Source organism: Octodon degus, unplaced genomic scaffold (genome assembly GCF_000260255.1).
Source record: "Octodon degus isolate 3935 unplaced genomic scaffold, OctDeg1.0 scaffold00014, whole genome shotgun sequence".
Taxonomy (NCBI): domain Eukaryota; kingdom Metazoa; phylum Chordata; class Mammalia; order Rodentia; family Octodontidae; genus Octodon; species Octodon degus.
In genome coordinates this window covers 16055235-16074146 of record NW_004524590.1, presented here as the reverse complement: position 1 = coordinate 16074146, position 18912 = coordinate 16055235, and the positions used below count along the sequence as shown (strand labels likewise).

Sequence of the window (18912 nt, the reverse complement as noted above, 5' to 3'; positions counted from 1 at the left end):
AAGAGCAGCACTAACCTTTCCCAGCAGTCAATGAAAGATCATCTGTGTACGTTTGAGAATGCTTCAGATTATTGTTGTTTTTTGTCATACTGGGGATTAAAGCCAAGGTTACACTGTACCCTGCCTTAAAGTTCTTTAAAGCAGTAACATAGATTAAAATTGATTGTCTATTTTTTTCTAAATCATTGTTTAATTATTTAAAAAGTTGTTTCAATTTTTTCTATTCATTTTAATAATCATAAATAGACTCAATCTTATGCCTATCTGTAATAAGAATGAGACCATCCAATTATAATGTGATGCGAATACACACACACATGTTCCTGTTATTCAATTAAGATAGTCACTATTTTTTTTCTAATTCTTTATTTATCTATTTCATTTTAATTTCTAAAGGTAACCTTCAAGGCATCAAGGTACTCAGTATCACCGGATCTAAAATACGTCCTTCTGGCATATGATGTAAAACAGGTAAGAGAATATTCTTCTTTGAGAAAAAAATTGTGATGCATTGAAGTGATAACACATCATTTTATTTATGTATCTGCTCAGCTAAAGAAAACTTTATATATCCAGTCACTGCTGGGAGATATTCATGGTCACATTGTGTAAAGAAAATCATGAAAACTGTCCTTATTTCCTAACCTGAGTGATAAGAATTGGCAAGAATCTGTCAGCTACCCTTGTGATTGTGTCAGAGTTTAATAAACTTGAAAACATGAAGACTTTTTGAAATTTTCAGGCTAAGGTTTCCTTATATTTGAATGTCACCCTTGTATATAAAAGAGCCTTTTCTACTGGCTATAATCTGAGATGCATTATGTTTGTTTGGAAAGGACTGATGAAAACATTTTTTTTTAGATTATGGTCAATGGATTGACTGGTGATATTTAAATGTTAACTTTGTTGTTGTAGACGATGTTTCAAGTGGGGCAGGCTGTAAAATTGAATCTGAACAAATAGAACAATCTAATTGCAATTAGTGTTTTATTATTCCATTTTAGCTCTAGAGTACAATTAGAGCAATATGTATGGTTATTCAGTATTTTGTGCATAGATATAATTTGTGCCCGTTAAAAAGTAAAGTGCGTGTTGGAAAGGCAATTGAACAGATTAGTTTCCACAGTGAGTAAATGGTTGGAAATCATTCAAGAAAGTTTTATGAGTTTTAAGACACACAATAAAAATTTATGGACTTAAAGCAGGAAGGCTCACATAAGGCTTCAAAAACCTATGAATACATTGTATTTCACAGTTCAAAAGATCTATTATTTGCTATTTTTTTCTTTTTTGGAATATATATCTGCTGTGTTTTGAGAAGAGTTTATATTTTTACTTAGATAATTGAGTTACAATAAAAAATGATGAGAAGATTGTAATGAAAGGGATCCTTTCTTCTAACAAATCGAGATATTTTTTCTTAACTTTTCTGTGACATATGTACTCACAGATTTTCTAAATCATTTGTTATAGTAATAAAAATATTGACTTTTAGAAATAAAAGTATTGCCAGCCCCACCCCCCGTGCATACTGAGAGGGTGACTGAGACTGGCTGTGGTGGTGCATGCCTGTAATCCCAGCTCGGAGGAGGCTTAAAACAGGAGGTTCACTATAAGTCTGATCCATGTAGTGAGACCCTGTAAACCCTGTGCTAAAAACATTTAAAAAAAAAAAAACGACCATGTCAACCTTAGTTTCATACATTATACAAAAATCCCTCAAACTATAGCATATAATGTAGAAGTATAAATTGGCAGCTCTCATTTATTCAAGGACTTCAGTGAATCTCCAAGGTTAGGTCAAGTTTAAAAAGTCAATCCCAAAATCTGATTGACTATATAATTCCATGTATATAATGTCCTTGAAATGAGAATATTGTACAATTAAATAACAGATAAGTCATTTCTATGTCATGAGAAGAAATATAGAAATAGTTTTTTTTATATTCTGGAGCAATATAAGGGATTTTGGTGGAGACAGATATATTCTTTATCATAACTACACAAATGTCTGTTTGTCAGTTTGTCGTTCTATACTATAGTTTGGCAAGATGTAACCATTATGGCTAATTGGGCCAGGGTATAAGGCGTCATTCGCTATTGTATTTTACAACTATCCATGAGTCTACAGTGAATTCAAAATTTTCTAGTTTGTCAAAAGTCAAAATTGAAGACAATTTCCTAAAGTACGACTTTTAGATAAATAACAATCAGGTTAATATATTTAATCAAATTATAAACTTTGCATAATATTCAGTTTATTTTCCTCACATAAGTTACTGGAAAGAGGTCAGAAGTACTTAACACCCATTTAATTATTTATACATTTATCTAAAGCTTATATAGTTTTCAAAGATTTATGGGTTAGAAAGGTTAAAATAGAAAAAAGATCACTTTCTAAACAACTGAATGTTATTAATGCTAAGTGCTTTTTCATTCGAGTTAATTTAATAGGAGAACAATTTTCAGTTATTGATTACATCAGCCTATCCCTGATAGAACTATTAATAACTATCTTTCAACCATAAAAAGCCTGAATTTGCATTTTTGTCTTTTACTTGAATACTAAATTTTGGCAATTTAGGTTTGACTGTCAAGAAAAAATGTGATGCACAAAGTGGTTGATGTTGGACTTGTGAAACTATGGCAAAAGTGTAAGAAGGAAGAATTAACAAAAAATCCCTACAGACCAATTTTCATATTTTCATATCTGTATTTAACTTTGAGAAAAATAAGAATATACTTTTAAAAAACCTCTTGGGTGGGCAAGATAGCTCCGTGGACTAAGCACCTGCTTAGGCAAGCACAAGGACCAGGGTTCAATCCCTGTACCACATGCTGCACTAGCCCCAGCCCAAGTGCACTGAGTTGGCCACTGAAATCATGCATGTGGTGCTGGCCTGTAACTCTGGTGCTGGGAGGCTTAAGACTGGAGGATCACTATGAGTCTGAGCTGCCCAGTGAGAACTTGTACCAAATACATTTAAAAATACTTAAATAAAAATTTAAAAACTCTATGCATGTGAGAATTTATTTTAATAAAATGGCCAAATCGCCTTTCACAGCCCTATACAACTTCATTTATTTATTTCATTCATTATCTATCATATTCAAACTACTGGACTAGATATGCAAGATGTGTGTGGGCATGCATATGCATATGTGTGTGTTGGTGTGTAGAAGTGAATCATTTACTTCAAGACAGTTGAGGTAACATGACTATATCATGCATATCTACTACCATGTATGATGTATTACATGAAGTATGACATGTATGGTAATACCAAAAAGAGAGAAATTTTCCACTCTGAATAATCATATTGGAAAGGAAAGCATATTTTAGCAAATATGAATAGGGACCACTCCACTTGGGCAATCAGGATGGAATTTGTGGGACATGGCATTGTCTTTGGGGGATCATAGCCATTTAGCTCAGTCCACAGGTGGACAACTTAGAAGAAAATAGACATGTCTGCATAACTGCCCCAGCTCAAATATATAAGAATGTCAATATACAGTTTATACTAAGAAAAAGATTGGAAGCAGTTTCAAAGTAAGTGAGATAAGGCTGGGCAGATCGCTCAGCAGAGGAAAGCACCTGCAGCCGGGGTTTGATCCCAGGCATGCTGTGCTGGCTCTACCCCAGGGGTGTGCTGAGACTGCTGAGCGTGGTGGTGCACGCCTGTAATCCCAGCATTTGGGAGGCTGAAAAGAGGAGAATCACTGTGATTCTGATCTATGTAGTGAGATTCTGTACACCCTGTAGATCCTGTCCCAAATTTAAAAATAAATAATAAAATAAAGTAAGTGAAATAGCTTTAAGGTAAGTGAATGGAATGATTACTTTGTATGTATGTGTGCTTACTGGTTTACTATCTGCACATACATAGCCATAATGCCCATTAACAACGATGAGGAAAAAAGCAGTCACATGAAATATGACCACCCAAACACATCCTTTAAAATTCATTATTTTTGTGTGCATTATTCCTTTTGTTCCACTTTACTTATACAAGTAAGGAAAGAAGAAATATGAATTCAGTGTTGTATTAGTGAGATGCTTTTATCCTCCAGTAGTTTTTAAAGAGGGGAAAAGGAAGTCTCTGAGAAGCTGGTAAATAAAGGGTCACACACTTAAAATTATATCCAAAGTTCATATAACAAGAAAGAATAGCTGGGCTTGGTGGAACATACCTTAATCTCAGCATTTGGAGGCTGAAGCAGGAGGATCATTGAGTTTGAGACCAGCTTGAACTACAAAGTGAGTTCAAGACAAGCCTGAAATGTATAGTGAGACCGTGTTTCATGAAAGAAAGAAAGAAAGTAAAAAAGAAAGAAAGAAAGGAAGGCTGAACATTAGCAATGTACTTTTTAGTGATTTAGTATTTATCTTCACTCTAAGCCATATTGACTGAACCAGAAAAAACTCAACCAGAATGTTGGATTCCAACAAAAATCAGATTATTCTATTGTTGAACCTCAGCTGTTTCAAAATATTTCACATATTTTAAATATTTTAAGGGCTTCAGGTACAGTTCGGTGTTAGAACACTGGCCTAGCATCCAGGAGGCCCCAAGTCAGATCCTGATGGGTTCTGAGTAAACAGAGAGAGCACATTTTAAGACATTGAAATTCATATAATACAAAAGTAACAGTGCTAAAGTGTGTTACTCAGTGACATTTAATTAATTCATAGTATGTAGAATCAACAACTGCATCTCTTTCCAACACATGTTATCTGTTTGTTTACTTTCGATACTGCCTCTTGCAAATAGGGCTTTACACATGCTAAGCCTGTGCTCTGCCAATAGGCTAACTCTCCAACCTGGAAACATTTTAGTCCTCCCAAAAGACAATCTCATATCCTTGTACTAGGTGTTCCACATTCTCTCCACTCTTATATTCTGGTAACTATTAATTACATGTCTGCCTATATAAACATTCAAATCAACAGTATCTTATGTTGGATTTTTCATGAATGGAATCATACAGTCTGTGACCTTTTGTCTCACTTCTTTTATTTAACATCGTATGTTCAAACTTTACCTATTTTGTGGCATATAACATACTTCTTTCTTTCTGTGAGTATTCAGTTTTTAATTATATAGCAGCATTTGCTTATCTGTTGAAAGGCTTTTGTGATTTGTACCCATTTTGGCTCTTAAAAATAGTGTTTCAGTGAACAAATGCATCCCATGATGTGTTGTCGAGTACCTCTTTTCACGGTGGCGGTTTTATGGGACTGAAAACAAACATAGGTGCTTTTTATCTTTATTTTTTTGCATGACACATTGTGTCAAAGTTCTGATCCATATATCTTTAATCCTTACAATTTCTCTTTGCAACATCTGGCTTGAACCTAGTTTTATTGGAGAAAATACAGAGGTTAGAGCATCTCTAAATTGGTCTAATGTAATCAAGGGTTGAAAATTTTGTTCCTGGAAGATTCTCTCCATTTATAGGACCAGCAAGGCAGCATCTGCTTACTATGGATGCTTACTAGAAATAAAAAATCCTCTTATCCTCAAATCTATTTGATATAGAAGCTTTTAGGTGAAGCCCAGCAATCTGGTTTAAACAACAACCCAGTGATTGCTATCTGCACACTCAAGGTTGAAAGCTACTAATTTAGAGAAACTGATTTCCGTTTCTGGATATTGAGCTAAATAGCCAGAACCTATACAGGTACCAGTCAAAGGTTTAGAGAAAATATTATTAATAAAGATAATTCAGCATTTTTTTTCTCAAGTGCTGCAAACTAATTTCTTCCTGTCTTTAACATCCAATTACTTCTTTCTTAAATTTTATATTGATCTGGCCAAATTTATCTTTCCCAGTTGATGGTTAATCTATTGAGTTCCAATTAAAAATGGAAAAGTGAGAGTATGTGTTTAATTTGGAGCAAAATGTGTTTTTAAACCAAACTATCCGTGCAACATGCTTGCTAGATCTTGCACGTATCATGAGGATTGCTTCGTGAAGACGTATAAACTGAATACAGACTTGTTACCAGCATCCAGATTAGGGAAAAAAGCTTCTCTGTGCTCCTTCTAGTTATTCTATATCAAAAGACCATTGTCTAAAGTCCTGTAGCTTACATTAGGTTTACCTATTTCTATGTTTTATATATAATATATGCAGTGTAAATTATTGTGTATCTTTTGCTTAGCAAATTTTTGCAAAGCTTCTTCATATTTTTCAATAACTGCTTGATAGATTGTTCATCACTATGACTATACAGTAATCCACCACATACAGCCACAGTTTAACCTCTCCAGTGTTGGGCAGACTAAAATTGTACATGTGAATAGCATATTTTGTCTTTGGTGATTTCCCTGCCTGCTGCTTGTGGCATGTGTTGTTTTGTACCTCCTTTGCTGCCTAGTTTCAAAAGGGATTATGTAAGAAGGAACACACACGTGCTAAGCACTCAAATTGTGTCACAAATGTGACAATGGTGTCAGTCCCTGAAACGTCCCACAGTCCCCCCTTCTGTAGCTATTGATGTGTTTTATAGAGGAGGAAGAAGTATTGATAACAGCTTTCTTTCTTGAGGACTCTGTTTCACACTGGTGACTGCATTCCATCTTTGTTTCTTGATTACAGCAACATTTTGAAGAAAAGTTGTTACCTTTCTACACAGATTTATTCTGTACTCTGATGTAATTAGTTTCTTTTAACTTGGAATCATGTTAATGGGGTTTGATTAATTGAAAGAAAAATGAAGTTTGCTTTACTTATATTGTTTCTAGAACTTAGATAGCACTTATCATACTGTTCCGGTAGCACTTTGATGTTCTCCCCATCAGAGCACGTTGTTTCTTCCTTAAGGCATAATATGTTTTCAAAGATTTTAATCTTCAATGGGTTTGGAATTATTGATCTATTGAATGATTTAAAACTTACTGTCTCACAAGTTGCTTAACAAGTTGAGTGTTTATGCATAAAATATTTTTGAAGATAAACAAAGTGGAAACAAATATTTTCATTTTTTGTCAACTAATCCTTATTCATAAATTTCTTGCAACATAGATTTAAAATACATGTTAAGCAGACTAGTTACTACCTTAAGGCCAAGGATATATTTTGGGAGCACAGTGCTTACCTCACAAGATGAGGTCCTGTGTTCAATTCTCAGTACAAACAAAAGAAAACAAAAACTATTTTATATGATCATTGTCTTCTGCGTTATGTTTTATGTTTGAGGGCAAAGACTTTAATTTACTGTTATTTCAGTATCATTATAATTACTTTTTATACATAATATCAACAAATTTGCATTGTAATGAGCTCTTTATGAATAAAAGTGGTCATTTACTGATTCTTTTAAATTTTGTCTAATACAGGGAATTTACCAATTTTATTTGTGCTGTATCTGTGGCATTGGTAACTGTCCTCTGTACTGGATTCTATATAAAATGGCATTTTTACTTTCTCAAGTTTCTTGCTTTTATTTCAGTCTGTACTATTTCGTCAGGGTGGCACCAGACAAGTTTTCTTATGAAAAGTTTCTATTTTATTCAAGAAGTAATAATTATGTCCTCTGTACACTACTGCTTGAAAAGATAGCTCTTCTTAATTGAATTATCTAATGAAATTATCGGTATTTTGCAATGAAAGAGAGAGATGTTGGACAAGTTTGTTTCAGTCCGTGGGTGGATCATGAGGTTGTCTAGCTACTCAGCTTCACACACTTGAGGTACACTAATATGTTATATTATGCTATTAATGATAAATTCAAAGGTAGTACAATCTAGGACAGTAACCCATAGGACTGATACACAGTAATCCTAAAATCCACCTATCTTCTATTGCCCATTTGATGTGCTTCTTTTCTTATTTATGGTTGCTCCTGCTAACCTGTTTTTTCAGCTAAAATTCTTGTATATAAAGAGAGATGATACAGCATAATACATATTTTACAGTTTTATTACATACTCCAAAGCAGAAATAGTGAAAGTCCGTAGGGGAAAGGAAAGGAGGATAAGAAGTGGTAAGGCATAGAAGCAGGGAAAGAAGGGATTCTGAGAAAGATTCTGGAAGCCAATACTTACCACTTTTCAAGATGCTATTAATGTATTTACCAGATTCTAACTAATTCAAGCACATATTTTGAAATAATACTCTTTTTATTTTAAAAACAATATATAATTATCAGGGAAAATCATTTATTTGTGTATGTTTACAACATGTAAACATGCTTGAGATAGTCTCCAATCAGGTGTCTGTATATGTAAGTATACCAAGTCAATAAACTAGAGTTCCACAAATCCTTTGTGAATACCTGGTACTTATTTTCACTACCATGAGGTAACTACATAAGAAGGTATTATAACCAATTTGTTTATGGTGTGTTGGTTGGCAAATAATTCTCTTTCAAATGGCTCACCAGAAAATTTAAATAGGTTTAATATGAAGAAAAATAGTTTACATGCATTTGAGAAATATTAAGTTGAATTAGATTTATCATAGTTTTCCATTATGTCTTCAGAGAGATTTTAATAATTATATAAATAATTATTAGTACTATAGTTAATTAAATGGAAGGAAACAGATGGATCACACTATAAGTTAACTACATATCGCTTTCTTCATGGTTTAGTTCATAACAGAGAACAGAACCATAATTGGAAAATACTGTGTTAGCAAACTCCTACCATCCTAAGCAACAAGATCTTGTCCCAGCTAATCAATGTTGCATTTACACTGAATTTAATGATACCAAATAGTAAATTAATGTGGTCATGAATTCTGTGAGTAAGTGATTTTGGAAGGGCTTGCCTGTGCTTTTCTTCCAGTGTTCTTTGATGTGTTCATTTCCTGATGCAGAAGCTGTAGCCCAAGTTGGACTTGCAAAGTTCAACCTTGATTGGCAAGTGATTGCTGGTTGTTGGCTGGGACCTTTAGTCATTTGCTCATTAATGTCTATACAGGGTGCATGACATTCTCAGTGGTGTGGCACCTGATGAACCCCTGAGCAGGTAATCCTACTGGGCCAGGGTCCATCTGCAAAGTTTTATTTATTTTTTTTTTTTTGGTCTAACTTATAATTGATAAGCTCTTAGTAGGATTATAATCTGTCAACGAACAGTTAAATGGGAAACTCAAGAAATATTTATCACTGACATCAAATTTGGCTGTTGTCCATCTTGAGATGAAGGCATTGACCTGCGTGAAGGCTCTGGATTAAAACCCCAAAATATGAGTGAAGAGTTTGCTGGAAATTATATGCTCACTGCTAGAGAAGGTGGGTGGTCTTGAATTTGCCTGAATGGTTATACTCAAAGAATTTAGTTTAATTTTATGTGCAGAGGATTCTATGATGTGGCATAAACCTGCTTGTTTTTATGACCCATATGTTTAAATGAGTCTTAAGCAAATAGAATAAAGAATGCTTATTACAGCTTGAAGGAGCAGGTTAGAATTGAGGCTTGATTTGTAGGCTGCAGAGTTAGTATTTCATATAATGTAGAAGAATTACTGCTGGCTAATATGGTTAAAATTAATAATGGCTAGAATGAGTTTAAACATGAGTTGTAAAACTTTTTCTTGAGATATAGAAAGGAAGAATAGTAATTAGTTGAATTTGGTGCGCGCGTGTGTGTGTGTGTGTGTGTGTGTGTATTTGTGTGTGTCTGGTAAAACAACCTAAATCCTTGTACATGCTAGTCAACTGTTTTTTTTTCACTGAGTTATACTTATAACCTCAAACTTGTTGAAGTTAAAGTGAGGAATGAACTTTAAAAAATACTGACCTGCTTTTATATTGACAATAAAATTAAGTTACATAGAATTGTGTGAGCAGCAACAGCCACTATTTAAAAGATGTCACCACCTGACCATTTAAAATATGCTATGTGAATTGAGATGCAAAATGCACTTTTCAAGTTGTTAATCTTAGGGAAAAACACAAAAAATGTAATAACAGGCTACATTGTAAAATATCTTTGATATACTGGATTAAATAAAATGTCAATATATTGATTTCTCATTTTTCTTTTTTATTAATATAGCTACTAAAATAAGAATATATTTGAGGTTTACATTACAAGAAATGTGAAATTTCAAATACAAGATAACATTTATAGAACTGAAATGAGGATATTTATTAATAGAAAAAATGAACGTAAAATAAAAACAACACATACTAAGATATCCACAAATACTTTTTTCTGTAAGAGAAACCAGTAAAATTATGACTTCTAATTGACATTGACATTGATGAATTTCCACTGCTTTCATGTTGCCTATTTTTAAAAGAAACACAGTTGAAAGTAGTGTGTTGGAAAATTCACCAGCTCAAAGGTAGCATGCAGCCTGGAGAGCCTCTTAATTAGCCAAATGGAAAGCACCTTAGTGTTTCTGAGAAAGGAGGGAGGAGAGATTATAATTAGTCATGAGACAAAAGCAATTTTAAAAGCTTAAAGTCAGAAAATGACTAAGGCTTAACTTGTAAAAATTGTAACTTTATTTGTAAGAGAAATTGTTTTGTTAGGATATGAGCTTTTATTCATTATATCTGTGTTCCTGAAATCTAATGAAGTGTGGCACTGTCAAATTTAATTGTATTTGCATCTAATTATGATTAATTTATATTTACACATATTTTCCCTGGAGCCCTTGAGATTATTCAAGAGGCTAAATGGATCTAAATCTGTGTGGTATCGTCAATAGCAGTGTGACGTAGGTGAGGGCTGCGCTCTATCGTTTGTTTCTGGAATATAAGTGACTGAGGACGGAGAGCACAGCTCACTCTTAATTATTTTAGAACGCATTTCAAAATTCAAATTATTTCATAGGCTGATGAAAAGCAATGAAATCTGTATGAATTTTAATCTATGCAAAGTGATCAATAATTGGGTTATGGTGATGCCTGAAAAAAAATTGTACTAATTCTAAGCTGGGCAATTCAGAGAGACCCTATCATTAAATAGATTTGTCAATGTAACTCAATTGTAGAGCACTTGCCCACTGAGGTCAATCCTGAGGAAAGAGAAGAAGAAAGGAGAGGCAAATGGGAGAAGCAGAAGGGGATGAAGATTAAAAATCTTCTCTCCATAGTATTCTAAAATTATTAATGGTTTCCAATACAAGGATGTAGCTTTGTCATTATTACTTGACCTTATAAAATTTAAAAATTGGCAGCATCATTTCATTTAATATATGTACCTGCCATACTGTCTTGTATAACAACATGTTGTAGGAGAAAAATTATTTATATTGGTTTAGTTTTAATATTCAGTAAACATATAAGAAATTAAATTAAAATAACAGGATGTAAAATGCCTTTCCTCAACTGCATAACTTACAAACAAAACTATCATTGTAGTTACTATCTGTGGCAACCAATGTGAGGTTTGAAGTTGATTGCTTTCACCATGTGGATTGGAGTTCCACAATGCTTGGTATGTTCTGGACATCATGGAGGGGTGGCCTTCAGATCTGGTACCCATGCTTTATCCTTTCCTTGCTCTGATTGTTAGATGCCAGGAAATAAACAGTTCTGTCCCAACAAACGTTTCTGTCATGACAGCTTAGCCTAACAGGCAGCCACTTGTGGAAGAAAACCAAGAATATACTAAATTTGTCCTTTCAGGTGTGTGTGTTGGGTATTACATCTCAGTTTTGAGAAAGCTAATGTAGAACTTGATACCACAGAATGGGATTTGTGCTGTGTCTATATCTCATCATGTGGTTTAGAAGTCCTAGGAACTGGTTTGTTGGAGAACCTTGGAGAGTCTTAAGGATGTGGTCTAGAAAAGCCATAAAAAAGTTTTGAGCAAAGCCTGATGGGTGATTCTTGCCAGAGGGCAAAAAAGCAGATTGCCAATAAGAATATGAACAACAAAGGACAAGCTTAGGAAATCGATTTGGGAAAAAGATCTCCACTGGAAATTGAGGTACTGGTTAGATATGTTAACTGCGGATGGAAAATATGTTAATATTTGGAGAACATGAAGGAGACTAAAATTAATGTGACTAAGTAGTCTGGCTCAAATAATTTTAGGAAAGATACATTTCTAAGCTGTGGCATAGATAATGATGACAAGCAATAGCCACTTTATAGTGAGAATTGGTGACAAAAGCAGAAAATTTTGAAAAAATTAAACTTTTCCTCAGAAAGAAGCATATGTAAAGCTAGGACTAAAAGAGTCATGGCTGCCAAAGGGATTAGCATCATTAAAAAGAAACCAAGGAGAAAGGCAAGCAAAAGTTGCCTGAGAGGGTTCTCAGGAATCAACAAGATACTACCTCCTGCAGACTCAGGAATGTAAAAGGATCCCCTTTCCATTTGAGAAAAGATCTCCTGATCCCATGGTGAGGAAAGAGGTTGTGGGAATGCTCTGATTTATTTTGCCTCTGGTGCTCTTCTCCTGGTCACCATGAGCTAAGAAGCTTTTCTCTCCCAGGTCACTATGTCTTGGGGCTATCCCACTGAGGACAAAAAACCTGAGCAAGTCGGACGCTTCTTCGCTTATGCTGTGGGTGCTGCGTATTGAGTCTGAGCTGGGAGAAAGCTTAAAGAGTGCATTGTTGTAGAGAAAAACAGGCATGACGCAGAAGATACTTTAAAGATTTTTTTTTCTAACTAATGAGTTATGCTACCATTAATGACAAGTAAATATTTAAGATCTGAACTTAATTACTGTGGATTAGAATCATACTCACATTTTTTTTATCACAGAGTGAAAAGAAGTCTTAATTTTCTCAGAAAAATCAGTGTTATAGTAGCTGTTATTGAGCACATAAGTTCTTACATATTTTTCACTTATATATAATACTGTGAGGATCATTCTTACCTTTCAAACACAGGCTACATTTTTGATAAATTGTTAGGTAACATTATACTGCTTTTGAAAAGATTATTTACACATAATAAAATACTTCCCTGTAAGAAGTTTGTCAAATATAACTCAATATTTCTGTATGTGCTATTTGAAAAGATTATTTAAGCTCAATAACATATTCCTTTCCTTTTCTGTGAACTATAATCCTATATTTCTCTATGTGCTATTAATAACATATAAGTGTTAACTTTTGACTAACAAATCAAATAAAAAGTTCAAGTACATTGATGAAGTTCTACTTGATTATTTGCATTAATATGCATTGGAAATACATAATGTTTACATTTTTGTGTACAGTTGGAATGTGCATTTAAGGCATCTGAATTCCTTTTATCATCCCTTTCTCTCCCTTCCTTCCCCATCACCCTTTATGCCTTGATCTCTTTAGGACCGACCCGTAGTCCTACTTCTTATCATCTGTCTTTGGTCCTTTATAACTTGTATTTCTTATATAAAATAAACCAATATTGAACTTTGTACGCTTATTTCACTTGACATTATGGTCTCAAGGTGCAGGCACCTCTCCACAAATGACTCAAATGAATCCATCTTTATGGTAGAGTATCATTCCACTGCGTGTAAACACCAAATTTTCTTTATCTGATCATCTGTACAAGAAGGTGTCAGCTTCTTCCAAAATTTGGCTATCGTGAATTGTGCTGCTACAAATGTGAGCATCAGTGTAGCACTATAATATTATGGCTTTACGTTTTTCAAGATAATAGCTAGAAGGGAAATATCTGGGTCAAAGTAAATTTGCAGTTTTAGCTTTTTGAAATATCTTCATACTGATTCCAATAGTGGGATGTTCTATGTACAGTCCCACAAGCACTGTGGAAGGATTCTTTTCTCCTTTCAGTCTAACAATTATCTGATTTCTTTTCTTTTTCTTTTTTTTTTTTTTTTTTTCAGTACTGGGTATTGAACTCAGGACACTGCGCTTGCCAGGCAAGTGCTTAATCTATTGAATTATCTCCCTGGGCCCTCTGATTTCTTGATGAGGGCCATTTTTCAGGCCTAAGATGATATAAGTGTCTTAATTTGCATTTTTCCAATAGCCAGCCATGTCAAGCACTTCTTTATGTATTTATTGGATATTTGTACGTCTAGGAAGTATCTGTTCATTTCACGTATCCATTTTTGTTGTTTTTATTTCGAGAGGGCTAGTTTGTTGAGCTCTTTATATATTCTAGATATTTATCTTCTGTCTGAGGAAGAGCTATTATGTAGACATAATTCTGTTATATAGCCTTTCTTTTCACTTTATTGGTTATTCTTTTTGCTGTACAGAAGCTCTTTTAATTTGATTTTATCCCATTTGTGGAATGGCGGTTGCATTTCTTATGCAATTGGGGCTCTGTTCAGAAACCCCATACCTACATCGATGACCTCTAATGATTATCTATTTTACCTCTTAGCAGATTAAGTAATTTTTTAAATATTTGGTTATTTAATTATTTGTACTTGTCTGGAATGTATTTCTCTTGGTATTTTGTTGTACTGGTTATTGTTCTAATCTTGTCTGTTGTGACTGCCTTTCTTTCTTTCTTCTTTCTTTCATTCTTTTTTTTTTTTGTATTTTAGGGAAGGGTCTACAGTGTGTTCAGGGTCTCACACTAAATCAGACTCCTAGTGAGCCACCTGCTTATAGCCTTCCAAGACCTGGGATTACAGGTGCACACCACCACACCCAGTCTCAATTGCTGTGTCAATGCTCCCGGGGGTGGGACCAGCAAGGCAGGCCTGGAGATTGAACCACCAGCCCCTGTGTCTGCTTGCAGGTGCTTTAACCCTCTGAGCTATTTGGCTGGCCCTGCCTTTCTAATAGTCTGTCTAGCGCTATTATATTCCTAGAAGTTCTACTTTTTAAAATGGAGTTAGGACAAAAATCACATTAATGATGCCACCCAAATTATTAACATGATCTTTAAATATAAAATATATCTATCAATCATAGATTCATTCCATGCTATTCATAAAGAACACACTGTGCCTAGTATTCCTACGTCTGCCTTAAATACAGCAGTGAACAAAATGAAGAATGCTTTGCCCAGAAGGAGGGAAGAGACACTGGGAACAAGGAATCAAGCCAGTTTTCTAATAACATGATAGGCACTCAGATTGTATGTTACTTTTTACATTATTTTATGTCAAATATACACTTACGAAACTTTGCACAACAGGTCACAGACCACTTCGTCTTGTAGCCTTTCCCAGTAGTGCCTTCTTGCATCACAATTGTGCATTATCAATTCCAAGAAATTAACAGCACAGTGAGATTCAAGGGGCTTACAATTTATGCAGATTTTATTCATTTATATGCACACTCACTTTTATATCCACTTGTGGATGATTCTTGGCATTTTATGAAATGTGTAACACCATTACCATAATCAAAATGTACAAATGTTTAGGCTCTTTTCTCGTACTCTTGCTCTCTCCTACCTTCTTTGGTCTCTGAAAGCTACTGTTCTTGTTCTCCACAATTTCATCAGTGGGATGCACTCCTGTTACTTTTTGTCTTGCATGATCTGCTGGTACATGCAGGCCTTAGTGTTGTGTATAAAGAGGTTAGAATTTCCTGGAAGAACAAACTTCTACCTCCTATGACTCAGAGGACATTGTGTTAGGGTGAGGGTCCTCAGTATAGTACAGAATATCACAGAAGACAGGGAATGGAGATGAAGCCTTTCTTAACAGATGATCTCTGTGCTTCTCTGAGGTCATGTCAGATGGCAAATACTAAGTGGGGCTGCCAGAAATTCTAGTCCATTTGGGAAATTATATGACCCAAGCCAAGTCTCAGTCTTTTACTCTGTCAAAGAAAAAAAAAAAAAGGGCGTAAGTCCTTTTGACAGATCTCAAATGCATCTGAGTAAATGAACAGAGCTCTGGAAATCAAAGTTGCTGATGTTAACGGAAAGAATGAATTAAACTGGGACTGGTGGACCTGTGATCAGAATCTGATTTTCATAAACATATGGGTAACAAAAATCTCTCTGGTAAAAAGAGGCAAATACATTACAAAATTCATTCATATCACAAAAGGTAAAGAACTTTTCCATGAAAATATTTCTTTTCCCCCATACTGTGTTGTCAGAAATTTGCCCTCTAGAATCTTACATGTTTTATTCCTTGTGGCATATATACTCCAGAGCTGATATTTCTTTCCATAACTGGTACACAAGGTAGTGTAGAGCACAAGGCATTCTGTTCTCTGTTGTGCGGAGGATTAATTTCCCTGATTCAAAGAGCACGTGTTCAAATTTGGTGGTGGGAGAGGGGCAATGAGGGCTACATTCATAAAGCTAGATGATAGTTTACTTGTGTACTGACATCTGAGTGATTTTCCCCCATTATGATGAAGAATCGGGAGATGAAGTTTAATGATCAGGAACCAAAGGGGAGATAGTCACAGTGTTGGTTTTAATGCTGCTGAGCCAATCACAGTAATGTTAAGTGGATTTTGTGGAATAATGGTATCTTCAAAGGAGAAACAATTATTAGAGTTGAAAATATACTGTGTTTTTCCTTCCATACAGATAAGAAAAAAAATCCTGTAGAAAAACTGCATCACATGTCTGTCTTCTTTCTGAAAGTGAGAGATTGTAAACTCTAGAAATATTTTAGAATGTGCTTTTTGCTCTAATTTTGTGCCACAAAAGAGCAATAAAGTAAAGGCTCCATATGGCAGTGACTTGTATGATGTTAAATAACCCTTAGGAAAATTTCGATATCGTCAGATTGTTGGAATTCAAAGTATTTATTTTTGTTGAGGTTTTTTGTATTCTATGCATTTACATTTAAATCTCCTGAATTATCTGCTGCGTAATTATTACTTGATAGAGCATAAAGAACTATTTTGCAAGTCCTTTCATCTCTAAGGTTAAAGTGTACAAACTGTATTCTCAGTGGAGGCCATGAGATATACAAGACCACCTCATTAGTAATCTCTGATGTAAGATTATTTTGTTATTTTCCCAGAGTACAATTGGCTACAATATTGAACCGAAAATTCTAGAAATATATTGAGTTGTTTTCTATCATCATAACTAAACCTTTGGACATAGGCTTTATGTCTGGCTCAGATAACCTCTGGTTCATTTTAAGGACCGAAGGCAAATTAGCTGCTTCACATTAAGGTTGATTTTTCACTTACCTATGCTATCCTTAGGTGCAAAATAGATCAGGGTATTTTGGGGGTAGCTTACAGTCTGGAAAAGTTTCCTTTTGCTTTGTCTTATCTTCTCTAATTGTTAGGGAAATGAGATTATTTAACCACTGGAAGTTTCTATTCACCACTGCCTAAATTGTTCCCATTCTTCAGGGTTGAAAAGGTGCTCTGCTTTACGAACCAAGAACTGAACACTTTTTATGGTATGGGAGATGGGAGGATATCTTGTTTTATTGCTGAGGATATTGAGGCTCCAAAAATTGAAATGATAGAAACCTAGACAGTGGCAGAATTTGGCCTACATAGTAGGTTTTCAAATTCTCAAATAAAGGACTTATTGAAAACTCAATTTCAGAATATTCTGTATCAGTGGGAAATAGAAGTCTATTTTCTCCAAAAATTTCAGAAAAGAGCACACATATCTTAATACCGTTTACATATTAATTACATTGAGGACTTTCTTTTTCACACATCTTGTTTATTTTTAAGTGATTAAATGTCAAGGATTGGGATAGGTATTTGGAATAAAAATAGAGATGTATAATTCACTGCCTTTCATTTGCAGAATACGTACAGTAGTGGGTGAATAGAAAAAAGTTGTGCTTTGGAGCAAGTAGGAAAAGCTGAAAATTCTAAGAGGACACTAAGACTGTCACAAAGTTAGAGGAAGAGTTTTCCAGAGTTTAAAATCCAGTATTGCAAGCTTTCAGAAATGTATGGAAGAGCTTTGTGAGTGGTTCTAATAAATGTAGGCAACAGTAAGAGATGTAGTGTGTAGAAATGTGGAGAAGGAAAATGTAGAAAGGATCTGGAGGACTTTTATTGATGTATTTGTTAATTTCTTTCTGTCACTAATGTTCATTGTCATTAAATCACAAATATTTTTTTTTAATTAAAAAAATTTTTTGGCGGAACAGGGGATTGAACTTAGGCCTTTGTACTTGCTAGGCAAGCACTTATTCTACTGAGCCACCTCCCCAGCCCCTAAATCACAAATACCTACATCTTGAATTGTTCACAGTTTTACAAAGTACACATGAAGTTTTTACATCAGATGAGACAGAAGCAACTTATTTGTAAGTGTGTGATTCTTTAGATAAGTGTTGTCCTCATGAGTGTTGCAGGTGACAGGAAGTGTAGCTTTGGAGTCTCCTTTCTGTTGTCAGACATAGAATTCATAATAAAAAAGGGAGTATTTGCCTGCTTCTTCATGATCTCTGTGTTTGTCACACAAGCCTCTCCACCAGTGTAGGTCTTAACTTTTCTCTTTAGAATTTGAATAGAAGGAAGGCAGCAAGATGAAACAATGCCTACAGCGAAAATGCTCTTCTTGGGGTATGAGTGTAGACTGACTTGGGGAACATCTGTTTTAGTTTTCCATTTCACTAAGCAAGAGGCATTGATTTGAGTTCCCTTTTCTTTTTGCCTCCTAAATAGTCTTTAAAATGTGTAGCACAGTTAAAACAGGACCTGGTCATGAGTGTCTAATTAGATAAAATATCCTTTAAAACTGAAGTACTGGAATGCGTCGTAGAATTCTGTTTGAAGGGCCGGGGTGATGACTCAGTGGAATAAGTACTTCCCTGGCAAGCGCAAGGGCCTGAGCTCAATCCCCGGTTCCGGAAAAAAGAAAAAAAAAAAAAAAAAAAGAATTCTGTTTGAGCCTATCATGGAGTATGGTTGTGTGTGTCTACATGTATCTGTACAAATCTTTTTTCAAGTACATTGCAGATGCGTTTGTTTATCATCCTTAGTCTGAATAAACCAAATCCTAAAAAATGTATTTGGGGGCTGGAGAGATGGCTCAGTGGTCTAAAGCACCTACTTAGAACAAGCTACGCAAGGCATCAGGGACCGCGGTTCAATCCCCCAGCACCACATGCCAGCCAG

General features: G+C 34.8%; 1 protein-coding gene across 1 annotated transcript in view; it reads left to right on the top strand.

The window, feature by feature from the left end:
• The window catches only part of Dpp10 (dipeptidyl peptidase like 10), a 696690-nt gene that overhangs the window by 372195 nt on the left and 305583 nt on the right, over positions 1-18912 (top strand). The window contains exon 5 of the mRNA XM_004626368.2: positions 397-471. Coding sequence (XP_004626425.1) covers positions 397-471 — 75 coding nt within the window. The remainder of the gene's footprint in view (positions 1-396; positions 472-18912) is intronic.